We start from the raw sequence: 14449 nt of genomic DNA, 5'->3' as shown, positions 1-14449 counted from the left end.
AATAAATGAAATAAAAATATAATTTCTAAAAAATCAGGACCTATATGCTGGAAAAATTAGTTTCATAGATAAATTTACTCTAAAGTTTGTTTTCCAACCCTTGTTCACATTTTCATATTTTTCTTATACATCAAGAGGTATCTTTTTTACTTTAAAAATTTCACCAATATCTATTTATGAAAATTAAATTTTATAAAAAAACTAGGGATTATAAATAAATGAATTAAATAATGTCAGCCAGTAGATCAAGAGTGCAAGGTCCTTGGGCTTCTCGTTCAAACAATACATCTGATAGAAATAAAAAGTAAGTATTTTATTCAAAGTACTAGTTAGCTATACTTTATTTGTTATGGATAAAACATATAAAATTATACTTTTTTATTTGCAAGAGCTTTTGTTGTATTAAAGCAACAAATTAGCATGCTCACTTACACAACTTGAAGTTATGTTCTGAATAAAATTAATTTACGACTTGTTAAACTTTTAATCTTAAAAAATCGAATACAGCTACAAATTGTTAGCCTTTAACAACTAATTTTTGAGCAAAATATTCACCAACAGAAGTATAAGTAAAAAATACAATATGCTTATTAGTTTTATTTAAAAGCTCAGTATGACTTGGGATACCTTTAAGTAACCAAGGCTAGTTTTTTTTTTGCTTCAAAGATTTTTCTACTTTAAAATATATTAAATCAACTTTAATGTTTGGTTTTAGCTTAATTTATTTAATGAACAAAACTATATGTAATAAACTCTTTTCATAAAACTTCAAATGGTTTTAAAAAGTCTTAGTTTTTTAAAACTTTATTTTAATCCTTAGGAAGTCAAATTCTTCATCTACTATTCCTACATTCCCAAAAAAATTAAGTGCTACACAGAGAAACACTTTTACAAACAAGCGCTTAGAGTACAAAAAAGTAGAGGTTGACACTAGAGTTCGTCCCAAAGAAGTGTTAATAACGTAAGATAGTTTTAAAATTAAAAGATAATTTCTATATTTTAATGTTATATTTTAATATAAACTAGTAATTTTCTGAGTTGCCAAACACTCAGGCTACTTAAGATAGTTAAGGCAAGATTGAAGTTTTTGAAAATAAATCAGGCTAATTCAGTTTTTTTAATAAAATTTAAGCTAGTTTGTGTACTTTCTTTAAGTCTCAAATAAATAATAAGTTATTAGATTAATAGTTAATTTTATGGTTAAGTGTCAAAAATCAACAACTGGACACATTTGCACAGTTTCGTTTTGTTTTTTTTATTTTGTTATCACTGTTACCCCTAGCCCCTTGTCCGGTAATTTTTTTCTCTTCATTTGTTTTCTTATTTATTATTTTATTATTGTTTTTTTATATTTTTTATCTTACAACTATTTTGTTTTTGCTATCACTCTTACCCCTAACCCTTAGTTGTTTTTTATTTATTGTTTATTTATTTTTTATTTACTTATTGTTATTCATTTTGTTTTACTATCAGTGTTATCCCTTACCCTTGGTCGGTAATTTATTATTATTAGAATATTTTTTCTGTTTGTTTTATTTTATGTTTTTACTGTCGTGTAAAATTGACCTTCTGTTTAAAAGTGTATTGTTGCAAAAATGACCCATCTTCAATTTTTATAGTTTTTGCATTTAATTTTCTTTCTATTCTCAAAATATCAAGCTGACTCAGGCTAGTTTGATGCAATTTAGGCTAGTTTTTTGATCACTAAAAATGAATTTTCTGCTTTAAAGAGTACCATCTAGTTCTTATAAGCCTTAGATATCATTGTTTTCTTGTAATTCTTATCTTAAATATTTAAGCATCAGTGTTAAGCTATTTTTACAAGTTTGTTAAGTTTTAATTTGGGTTAATAACATAAGTTTTTATTGTACAACTTGGATTATCAGACCACAAGCTTTTGCCGATGGTTTTTTGGTTAATAATATGTTTTTTTATGTTTCTGAATAATTTAATAGTTTAAAAAATAATTAAAAAAACTTTTTTTCTGTTATTGTACTCAAATTAAATAGAAAATTAAAATGTGTCTGAAGTTACATGTATAAATTTATAATTATGCTTGTTTATATGTTCATTGATTTAATGTAAATACATCATAAATTTTTGCAATAAATGTAGAAACTATAAGAATTATAACTAAACAATCATAAAATTTATATGCATAAAGTAGGGTTACTTTTTATTTCAACAATGTAATTCAAAATATAAATTTGAGAATCCTAATTAAAATATTTCTAATCCTGACAGTTCAAGAGTTTTTAAGGCCAATGAAAGGTCTTTTTTACATGTTATTACTATTTTAAGGATTTTTAAATAAGCTAACACTTACTTTTTTATTTAAATAAAATAAAATTAAAATATACGAGTACATTATCATATAGTTTAATAGCTCTATTATAGTTAAAAAGGGGAAAAGACTATTTAATTTGAAGTCTGTTTTCTTCTACAGTATTCAAGCAGTTGTTCTTAAAAATTCTCTATCTATTTTTAATTTAAAAAGAAACTTGTATTTTAGCTGTTTTAAAGACTTGATTATAAATAGTTTTGCTTGAATTTTTTTAAAATCCTTTTTAATGAAATTGGAATTGTTTCTTATACTGTAAGGAATATTTCCTGAATACTTGAAGTAAATTGCTGGTAAATTAAAATGTTCCATAAAAACTGGTTTAAAGTTTGTAATTCATGATTTCATTTAAAAGCTAATCACAGTGAGCTGAGAAGGGTGTCAAGCGGCAATTGGCAACAAAATATAATTTTGGTGAATAGAAAATCAAATAAAGTGTTAGACATAGTTAGATAGAACTTGATTTCTTGTTTTCGAAACTGGTTTTGTTTTAACTTATGTTTTAATTATTTCAAAAGTTTTTCAACTTAAACCCAACAATTTTTTGCCTTTTTCAGTTCAAAAACACTTAAAATTCTTCATACTTTCATATAATGTATATCAATAAATAAGATAAGTTGTTTAAAAGCTTAAAATTTAGAACTTTTTTATTTGAAAAAAGTATATTGAAAAAAAGTAAATATCCTTCAAAATATTGCCTACCAAAACATAAGAAAAACATTTGGTTCCTAAAATCTAACTTTATATTTTTTTTGTAGCTTCTCTAGTTTATAGGCTTTAGTCTGAAAAAAATTAAGTGAGGTTTCTCCTGGGATTTTTGAGATATATGACTCTTAGTGTTACCAAAGATATCCCTAATTGAATCAATAAATTAACTGATTTTTAGAGTAATTAGTTTTAATAGTAGAAAGTATTTTTTTAAGTAAATAAAACTACTATGCTATGCATTTTATTTATTTTTATTATAATTATTTTGAAGATATGCTGACTCAATTTATTAGTTATTAACAGTGCTAGAATGATTTTAAGTTTGAATTGTAGTTATAATGTACTTTTTATTTAAGTAGTTATTTTATGATTTTTTTTAATGTAATAATTGCCAAGCTAATGGGGGCTGGTTAAAATTTGTAAATATTTCTTAAAAAATTTACATTGAGTACTTTAAATAGTTAAAAGTTTATTACTTCAGTTTGTTTAATCCTTGCAGCTTGAAAGCAATAAACTCTACTTCAAAATTAAACAGACTTTTAAATTGCTTTAGCTGCTAGATACTTAATAAAGACTATAAAACAACAAGTATAAATACTTAACATCCTCCAAATAAATTTACAATTTTATTTTAAGTAATTAACATGTAAGAATGGAGGAATAAAATTTTAAGTTAAAGTATGATAACAAAATCTTTATTAGTTAGTTAAACTTGGTGATTGAAAAATTAAAAATTAAACTATTATGAACAGACTAAAACCGTTTTTAGAAGTAATAAAAAATATTTATATTGAGAAATGACTAGAAAGTTTTTTATATTTTACAAAAATATGAAAAAATAAATACCATAATATATTCAAACATTTGATTTTTGTAGTAGTTTTGTATTTGTTTGTTTATATAAACTTTGCTAATAAATTTTTCCAATGTTAAGATCGCCTGGATTACATGAAATAAGTAATACATCAAAACATGGAAAGTCTTTACTTTACTATGAACCTAACTTTATTGAAGACCCAATAAAATGCAATTCCTTAATGAGCACACTTTTGAGAGAATTGCCTTGGAAACAACAAAGCGGTAGAACATCACTTGGAGAAGTATTTACAGAACCTAGATTCACTTCATGGTATAGTGATCATGACTACTATTACTCGAAGATAAAGCATAAAGCAAACCCCATAGTAAGTTAATTTATAGTTGTCAGTTTGTAAAATGCTTCAGAAAAAAAAATATTTTTATCGTTTTCATCATAATTTATTTGCTGTAATAGATACACCAAAACAGAGCTAGTAAAGTCAAACATATTATTTTTCTTTAAACAATTTAGTTTTGCAATTTACCATATTTTCATTTACCGCTTAATTATAAATATTAAAAAACAATTATATAGAAGCATACATATAGATTGTACTCTTATTGTTTTAAACAATAAAGACAGAGTGCAAATTCTGTAAGGGTATATAAAGGGGATAGGGTGCACTGCACAGTAGACCAAAATACTGTTTAACTGAAATTAGGGTTGCATAAAATCTATGATTCTAAATCCCTTAAAAAAAGTTTTTCTAAAGATTATATTGATTAAGCTTTTCTTTCATTTAGTTGCAAAAAAAAATTAAACAAAAAACTTTTACATAAAATTAATTAATTAGTTCACATATTCATTGTCCAAACTAATTTTTTTTTTCTGAAATAAGTTAATTTAGTAATGTATTTATATTTTTATAGTTTTTTTTTACAAAAATAAAAACAAAAAATTTCAGTGTTTTGTTATTAAACATGTAAACCTTCTAAATTATGTTAATTTCACACTCGTCAGCAACATATATGTATAAATTTTAAAAATCCTTGTTTAGTTTCCACAGATTAAAAATATTAGCTGATAAAAATTTATATATATATTTTTTTTGACATATTCATTTACAGGTATTGTCTTACTTTTAACAATTTTATACCATAAATAAGGTAGAACCTTATTTTTTACATAAACTCTATATATAAGATCTACTAGACATCTACAAACTGTTACAACACAAAGATAATTTTAAAATGAGTTTAATGTGATTTTTAATATTTTTATAGTAAATTTTTTTTTTTGAAAGAAGGGTAATTATTAGAAGTTATATTTTTCTACTTATCAATAAGTTAAGATCTTAATTGTTATCTTTAACTTTGTTCGATGAAATACTTTCTATTCCATCTCATAATTATTAAAGTTGCAACAGATATAGAGACAAAAACAAAACTTGAATGCTAATAAAACTTTAGAGCAGAACACTTTTATTAATTAACCAGCTTGGAAATGAATTAAGGGCATAGGGTGGAGGGGGGTAAACACCTTTTTTTTTGAAATTTGATTTTATTTTATAAAGTTTTTACTAAGCTACAAGATGCTTTTTACAGATAAAAAAATTCAAAATAAATATTGAGATATAGCCGGTCAAAGTCAGAGGCAACAATAGGATCGTTATAGGAGGCGCAAACTAAACGGTAAATAACTAGAAATCACTAAAAATCTATCTCCTGCTACGTTTTTTGAGATAACTACCTCAAATTTTCAGGAAATGTTTCTTGCAATATATAGAAAATTCTGTTAAAAAAAAATAATAATAATTAAAATTGTATAACAAAAAAAACACTTTTTATATTAAATTTTTATTTTTTAATTTTTTTAAATTCTGTTCCAACAGAATTTTCTAAATATATCAAGGAACATTTCCTGAAAGTTTGAAGTAGTTATCTCAAGAAACGTAGGAGATGATACATTTTTAGTGAAATAGTCTATTTTTGCCGTTTTAGTTTGCGCCTCCCAAAAGGAACTTATTGTTGCCTCCGACTTTGACCGGTTATATCTAAAAAAATATTTTGAATTTTTTAATTTGTAAATAGCATTTTGTAGCTTAGTAAAAACTATATAAAATAAGATCAAAAACCAAAAAAAGGTGTTTACCCCCCTCCACCCTATGCCCTTAATTCATTTCCAAGCTGGTTAATTAATGAAAGTGTTCTGCTCTAAAGTTTTGTTAGCATTCAAGTTTTGTTTTTGTCTCTATATCTGTTGCAACTTTAATATTTATGAGATGGAATAGAAAGAATTTCATCGAACACAGTTAAAGTTTATGTTTGGATCTTCAGAAAATATTTATTAACTGTTAAATGTATATAACATAGTATTTGAAATTAATACTGTTATGAATTTATTTAATTTGTATTTAAGACTGGAAACTAATTATAATTATATGTATATTAAAAAAAGTTATATTTTTAATTACAAAAATGGCTTTACCAAATACTTAGCTATATTAATGCTTTTATTTTTCGGCCCAAAAAATGGTCAAATGTCATTAAATTGAAATTTTGAATTTATTTTATCTAAAAACCAGTGGCACCCCATTTTAAATGAATTGCAAGCAGATATACAGTCGAAGCACCCTTCATTGAAATTCAACTCAGTATTCTGCAATTTGTACGCAGATGGTCACTGCGGAGTTGCCTGGCATGCTGATGATGAACCTTCTCTCGGTAGTTAATTTGTATATACATATGTTATATAAACAAATGTTTTGTAGAAACTTTATTTGAATAACGTAGTTTAGCTATTAACAACTTTACGGGGTCTGTAAAGGTTATATAAGTATTAAGTAAGGTATTGTCAACACTCAGGTTAAGTCTGGCTGTGGTTTGAATTTTTTTTAAAACTCAGGTCTACTCAGGCTTGTTTAAACTTTTTGAGATAAAAAAAAAACTGTGGCTGACAAAGGATAGTATTTTTTAAGGTAATCAGGCTAGTTTAAATGTTATATATGTAATAAAGAGCGTGTTTTATTTAAGATGGTAGCAAAAATTTTGTTTTTTGACTCAATATTTTCACTTTAAAGTTAATAAACGTTGTAATCTTGAAGTCATTAAATAAATTTGGAAATCAACAAAATCTTTGAGAGCAATTAATTATAAAACGACGACTATAATTAAGTATCACTAATGATTTTAAAGTTATAAACGCTCTATTATAGTTTTCAAAATAATTTCGTATTAGATTTAGCTTAGTGTAGACGTTAAAGGTCTTTAAATAAATTTGAAGCATACTTTAATTCGACTAACACAACTTTGTAATTTCGCATCCCTAAGTACTTAATTAAAAAATTGAAGAGCAGATTGCCCAAAAACATATTACAAAATTCCAAAAAAAATTCGTTGCTTTATTTAAAGACATTAGGTTTAGTTTTATTCTTGTTTTTTCGAAAATTAAAGTAAAATTAAAAAAAAATATAGTTATTTGAAAGATATGAAGCAGTTTTTATATGAAATAAAAATGAAAATTGTTTGTTTATTGTATCAAGTTAAATAACAGTATTTTGTAAAAATTGTATAAGTTTGGCATGTACGATACCTTTGTTTTTCTAGCTATACTTAAGTAAATTTTATGTTAAAATTTTTCGTGTTTGCTGTTATTTATCAACTTTATTTTAGGTAAAAGTCCACAAATAGCGTCAATATCGTTCGGTGATACCAGAGCGTTTGAGTTGAGGCAAAACCCGGAAGATCCAGTAAGTGTTTTATGAGTAATAATTTTTTAGTATAATTGAACAAAAGAAGGTTACAAAAGTAAAATTTATAGATCATACCAACGATCCTAATACTATGTTGTTAAAATTATGTACATATTGAGTTAAAGAATAATTTTATAAGGACGATCCATCCGGTTACGATTTTACAAAAAGAATTCGCGTGAATTTGCAGTCAGGCAGCTTGCTACTGATGCTGGGAAGCTGCCAGCTCGACTGGCAGCACAGAGTTCCCAGAGAGTACCACGACAAAAATGAAAGAATAAACCTCACTTATAGATTGATGCATTGATAGGATTTTTTTTATAGTTTGTTGTTATAGCATTTATAGTTTTACAAATTGTTCATAGGCTGTATTAAAATCAAGCTAAATACTGAACAGATTAAGCTTTGACTGTCATAAATTTTCATAAGTTTTTAGGTGAAGAAACATGTTTACGTGATTTTTATTGTTATATAAAACTGTGTAGCTGGAATTTAGTAAGTATTATTTTAGAGTAGAAAATTTTATATATGTTTATAAATAAATAGTAAAATTAAGTTTCTTTTTAAATAGTTTATGCATACCTCTGCTCAAAGCTTAAAATATGCTTAACCCTGTTATTTATTTATTCTTATACTTTGTCTTGTTCAAAATTCGAACAGTTCATAATAATAACATTGATATTCATGCTTAACAAAATTTGACTTGAAAAAGCTCTATTTTTGTTCAAAAATAAAATGCTAACTGTAAAATTATTAAAACGAGTTTCTAGAACATTTTACTTTAAAAAAACCTGAAATTAAAAAAAAAAACGTAAAGTGAGTGTTATTAGTCTTATTAGAATTTTACTATTACTATAATCAAAACTTAATCGCAATTAGCCTTATAAAAAAAGCAATTAAAATAATAAATTAATTAAAACAATTATGTTAGTTTTAATTAGAAATAGTTAATACTTTAGGTAAATTTACAATTGAGCTCTAATTGAAAACCACAAATAATAAGTGTATATAGTCTATAAGTAGTTAAGTATATTTATAAAGTTATACTTTCATTAGTAAATAGACTATAAATTTTTTTAAACTCAAAATTGTTTTTGATAAAAATTTAGATGACAATGTAAATTATGAATTATAGATTTGAGTTTTATAATTTAAGTAATTAGTTAAATAAAGCTTAGAAATATTAGATGTGGTATTTTAGATAATGTCTTTATTAATATATCGCTTACTTTTTGTTATTGAAACAAAACAGATAGTGAGCTATACTGAGTTTATTATTTTTGATGTAAAATTACTAATTTTTTAGTTGCAATATATTATTTTTTTAGACTGACAAACTAAATAATAAAGTATTTGAATCAGTTTCTGTTGTTTTATACATTTATAAATTTAATTAATTTTAAAAAACGATACAAAATTAATTTAAAAAATAATTAGAAGTTTGTTTTTTATTTAAATAAGTTAATAGTAATAGTTATTAATATGATTTTTTTACGAAGCTTTATTTTTTTATAAGACATGAAAATTAAGTATTTTAAATGCTAAAGTTTTATATACTTTTTAGAGTTTATCCTAAGTGAATTACACCTTCATATCTAGTAAATGAAAGCTGATCGACTCAGTGTTAACTTTTATATTAGTAAAAAAGTTTTTTTTGATTAAACTGGTATTTTAATAAAATACGTAAATACAGAGTTCCCACTTCCGTGGATTTCGTATATTTAAAAATTTTCACGAACATAAATGGACTTCCCTGGATAAAATTGAACTAGTAAAAAGGCTATTAATTTGAAACCTACACTAAATATCTTGGAGCTGATGATGAAAAGCAAAAAAAAAAAGGGTCTTAGGCTTATTTAGATTAAGTTTTTTGGAAATTATTTTCGGAGGGGGCAGTTAATTTTTTAACTTCTTTAAAGGTGGCCTTATAAAAAAAGGAAAATCCTGATCTATTGACTACTAAATACGTTTTTGCCCAGTCTTAAAATTAAGAAAATAGTGTTTAAGATATTTATGGTTTTTGAAAACTACTTTAGTTCTGTTCATTATAAATTTAAACAGTTATTAATCGTTTTGAAGAAAAAAACTTTTAATTGTTAATATTTCGATAATACAAAAAAAAAACACAGTGAAAACAGATTAAATTCATATTAAATGTTTATAAATCTTAGCTAAATTTAGGTAAAAACATTTGTTTCAGTGTTTGATAAAATTTTGTTCAGAGTTCGATTTGAACTATAAAAAGCAATAGATGTTTTAAAGTTAGCAGTTAAAAAAATTTATGGTTGTTGAAATATTTTAGATAAAAAAAAAATTGGTTCTAAAATGTATAAATATAATTTAGAGTAAGTTGTGTACATAATAGATAAAGTATGTGTCATTAAAAAAAAAATTAAATGTACCAATTTAATAATTAGGAAATAAATTTGTTCTAAAAGACGAACACTTTTTTTTTGCAAAAAAAAACAATTTTATCTATTTTGACTTTAATTTATGTAACAATTACACGTTTTTCCATAAATACATAAAAGTTTCTAAAATCTATCTTTTTATTGAGAAATAGTTTGTCATAGAACATTGTTTTATTGTTACTAAAACATTATTCCTTTTATTTTATAAATAATTTTAATTTTTTATAAATTTCGTGCTCTATATTAATTTAAGCTGTTAGAGCTTGAAATAAACTTACGTAGTGTTACATATGTTAAATTTTAATAAACTATTTTCTTTTATATTGTGTTATAGTTCGAACAGACTGTTTTAAAGTTTAAAATAAATATAGTCTTGCTATTTTTTACAAATTGGGGTAATTTTTTGAACTTTCAACAAAGCCATCAGTTGCAGTTACCATCTGTATATTAAGTACATTTATTTATCTTTTAGACGATTGAAAGACTTAAAAAAATCAATTTGTTAATACCTACAAAAATTTGAAGTATAAATAGTTTTTGATTTGACCTTATATCTTAAATTTTTAAACTTAAAATACAAACTATATTATTTTATTTATAGTATACAGAAAAGAAACAAAAGAATAAATGTTCAAACAATATTTCCATCAACTATTTTACAAAAATAACAATTAGTACAACTGATATATACCTACGTTTAGCTACTCTTAAAAACCTGTTTCTTAGACTAGTTTGCCGTTTGAGTCTTAGCAGAAACATTTAAATGTATGCAACTCTTTTTAAATACTGAAATTCATTAAAAGCATACTGCAGCTTTACAAAGGTTTTAAAAACAATATTTTGCATTTCTGCTGAATAAAATGTTTCTTATAGAATGACAGAAAAGAATAGAATTGTTATAAAGATTAACTATATTTTGTTTTAAGGGGTGTTCTGATCATCTATAAACATTAATAATTGTTTACTAAATATGAATTACGTTTAGAGAATGAAGTTTTATACTAGCGCTTCTTGAGTAAGTATTTTATGGTTATGTTAAAAGCGAAAAATTACCTACTGTATTTAGTTCAAAATAAGTTAACTATTGCAAAAAACACAAATAAAAAATATTTTGATTAGATAGAATTTACTACCAGTTTTTTCAATAAATTTAATTTAAATCGTTTTAAAGTTTACTATTCACCGTACAAGCGTGCAGATTCCACGGATCGACTGAAAAGTCAGCTCCGTACGTCAAAGTATCCGTGTAGACTTCTACAGAACTTGTCTGGCCGTGGCGATTAAACCCGCCAAAAACGTAAACGAGGTTCTCTACTCTGCAACAAGCGAAAATACAACGAGCAATGTTCGCGGGCGACATCATGACAAACTTGTTAGTTTTTGGTGAGCACATTTCAACAGAGCATAAAAAAATCTTTTCTTCGTTATGACCACCGAACACAAACAATTTATTTTTGTTAGCGATCATTCTATGATGCAGTTTCGCTTGCATCATTTATATCTATGTTTACCCTTAAGATGATAGTATGTTTTTTTTTTAATTTTTTTGATAAGTTTCTTTAAGTTTAATTTTAACTTTTGTTTAAATACCAGTACTTTCCATGACTTTTAACATATCTTTCTAGAATTTAATTTAAGTACTGACGAGCTCATTGAGCGAAACTTTGTTTACCGATAAAATTCTAAAACTATACATTGTTTTATATTTTTACTAACTTAAGTATAGAAAGACAATTTAAGTTAAAAGCAACCAAATTAATAACATAAAAATAAGAATGAATATGATAAAGTTAATTATGTAACAGGATATCAAGTTGCACTTGATTACTGTTTAGATTTGGTTGGAAGTTTTGAGCTAAAAGTTCATCCAAGCGTTAAGAGAAAGCTCGCAAGGTCAAGTTTTATACTGATGCAAGTTTAATACAGTTGACAAAAGGAGAAAATAAAGTGCAGACCAGAAACCCTGATGCAACATTGAGTTAGGGAATGTTATATATAAGCTGATACAACAGACAGATGGGGAGATTCTAGCCACTGCCTGCTGCAGTAAACATGATTATGAAGAATAGACTTTTATATTGTTTTCTTGTGTTTTAAAAAGTATTTTTTTGATTAGTATTATTTTTATAAGTATTTCCTATTTACATTCTAAGTAGTTAAATCGTATTTTGTTTTATACATTCTTAAAGTATATTCTTGCTAGATTAAATCTTGTGTAAAGGTTTTGACCACATTTAAAGTATTTTCTAAATTTGATGTTCTTTATATATTTGTTAGTGTTTGCAATAGTTCTTTATATAAAATATGTTAACTCATGTCATGCCTAGTTTTATATAGAGTAGCCTAAGTATTATTAGTATCATTATTTAGTATAAGTTAAGTTTAGTATTAAAGGTACCTATACCTGTAGGTTACAATTAAAAAAGGTGGAGGAATCAGTTTTAGTATACAGACAAGTCGCTTTTCAAGGCAAAAAGGTCAGCCTGAGGACTAAAATCTAGCTTGAGTTACAACAAACTAGTCCGAGCTTATAATAAAAAATAAGCATTATTAGTCACTAGCAAACTATAGAAATCATAGGTGTTTTAATTTGAATGCTTAATAAAGTATATTAATAAGAGAACTATTGACTAAACAAACTTAATTTTTAATAAACAAAAACTACCTTAAAGGATTAAAAACTATTTTGAAATTGAAAAAGAAAATCAAAACTAGCCTGAGATTTGCAATAAACTGCAAAAATTTCAGAGATTTAAAGAATCTATAAAAATTTTCAAAACTGAGTTAGCTTAGTTTTTAGTAAAATTCTAATCTCTCTCATTTAAGTTGAGTAATTGTCAACTCAGTTATAATAATAAGTATATGGCGAAACAAAGCTTGGTGTCTTTGTATTTATGAAAAAAAAGTTTAACAATTAAAACAAATTCTTTATCTTAAAACAGTTGACACGTTGTTTTCAATAGCTGAGCTAGAAACTAAAAATTATAATTTTATAAAGTTAAAATAAAAGCTACTGTAAGACCATAAGGTTTAAAGAAATCAAATGGAAAGTTTAAAAAACAGACTAGTAGTCTATAGATGCCTTTTCAACTCTTTCTACTATTTTAAACTAACTATCTCTTAGCTTATAACAAAAACTGATATCTTGAAAAATCATTTTTGTTCAATTAGTTATAAAACTATAGACAGTTAATTCTTAAATACTCACTTTCTTGCGGTTTTTTAAACGCGTACTCAACGAGGAAGACTACTGTATTTTCTTTGTATGTAATATCTGTATTATGTATTTATAGTTTTAGAATGACTGATAAAATCTTTCAATATTTTTATGGACTCTAAATAGAAGAAGTCTATAATTAATTTCAATAATATAAAAAGTACATAAATTACAAAAAGTTACCTTAGTTTTTTTAACTACTAAGACATAAATTTTACTGGTTCAAATTGAAAATATGAAAAATGGTGACAATAAACTTTTTTATATTTACTTCTTACTCTAGTTCTTTTATTTTCAAAAAAGTGGGAACAAATGTGTTGAAATATTTTATAATTGCAAACAAAAGTCAAATATATAAATGAGTTTTAGCTTTAAAAATGCTTTTACTATTGTAAAAGCCTAACTTACTGACCTACTTAATACTCAAATAAGTTTATTTATCCTGCGACAAACAAGAAAGTTATCTTATAGTGAATTAATGTAGAAATTAAAACCTGGTTAACATAACGTAATTTTAAAAAAATTTAAATTTTTGTAATTGTTCTTTATCTTCTTAAAATAGAAAAAAACCTGTTCAATGTTATAATTTATTATGTTAATGTTACTTCTTTATAGCTCGAATTAGTCTTAGTAAATAGTTTGAAACTTAAACTAGATATTCTGGAACTGATGACGAAAAGCAAAAAAAAAGTTTTTTGGTGTATTTATCCGTAGTTTTTTTGAAAAATCTAATTGGATATTTGCTGTTTTTATTTTTTCAAAGGAGGCTATATGAAATTTTTCTTAGGTAAACCTTATGTAGTTATACTTTCAAAACAAGCAACATAAAAGGATAAAACTTTTAGGGATAGTTGATGATTTCTACTTTTAGGAACTTGACGTTAATTTTAGACTTCCAGTATGCACCAAGACTGGCAAATTGGTTTATGTCTTGTCGGCAGAAGTTGAATAAGAGTTAAGCCTAAACAAATCGTCATTGAGAACAAACATGCTGGTAAAAACTATAGTTTAAATGCGATAAATAGAAAGTCAACTCAAGAGTAATGAGCTTACTGCTTGCAATATATTGATTTCAAAATGTTTGTGCAACTAGTCAAAGCCTTTACAACTAAGAAAAAACTTTTTTGGAATATAAAAAAAATGGAAAAGCTGAAAACCGTTTTCAAATAGATGCTTAAAAAATTAGCCTTTAATTTCACTTTAGTGGGCATAAAATGATAAG

General features: G+C 24.8%; 1 protein-coding gene across 1 annotated transcript; it reads left to right on the top strand.

The window, feature by feature from the left end:
* Positions 1-203: 203 nt before the first annotated feature.
* On the top strand, positions 204-8231 carry LOC145829670 (alpha-ketoglutarate-dependent dioxygenase alkB homolog 3-like). The gene is made up of 6 exons (XM_082937525.1): positions 204-304; positions 821-961; positions 3984-4233; positions 6433-6571; positions 7520-7596; positions 7739-8231. The coding sequence occupies exons 1-6, from the start codon at positions 231-233 to the stop codon at positions 7904-7906; spliced, it is 849 nt and encodes a 282-aa protein (XP_082793651.1). The 5' UTR covers positions 204-230; the 3' UTR covers positions 7907-8231.
* Positions 8232-14449: the final 6218 nt, after the last annotated feature.

This window comes from Thalia democratica, chromosome 2, assembly GCF_965202585.1.
Source record: "Thalia democratica chromosome 2, ktThaDemo2.hap1.1, whole genome shotgun sequence".
Taxonomy (NCBI): domain Eukaryota; kingdom Metazoa; phylum Chordata; class Thaliacea; order Salpida; family Salpidae; genus Thalia; species Thalia democratica.
Note: the sequence above shows the minus strand (reverse complement) of the source record. Positions and strands in the feature narration are given on the sequence as shown.

What these genes read in the sequence shown, in the direction of transcription:
- LOC145829670 (XM_082937525.1), top strand. Translation starts at nt 231, where the DNA reads ATGTCAGCCAGTAGATCAAGAGTGCAAGGTCCTTGGGCTTCTCGTTCA. An exon ending in AGCATAAAGCAAACCCCATA is followed by an intron (nt 4,234 to 6,432) that starts GTAAGTTAATTT and finishes TCTAAAAACCAG; the next exon opens with TGGCACCCCATTTTAAATGA. An exon ending in GGCAAAACCCGGAAGATCCA is followed by an intron (nt 7,597 to 7,738) that starts GTAAGTGTTTTA and finishes TAATTTTATAAG; the next exon opens with GACGATCCATCCGGTTACGA.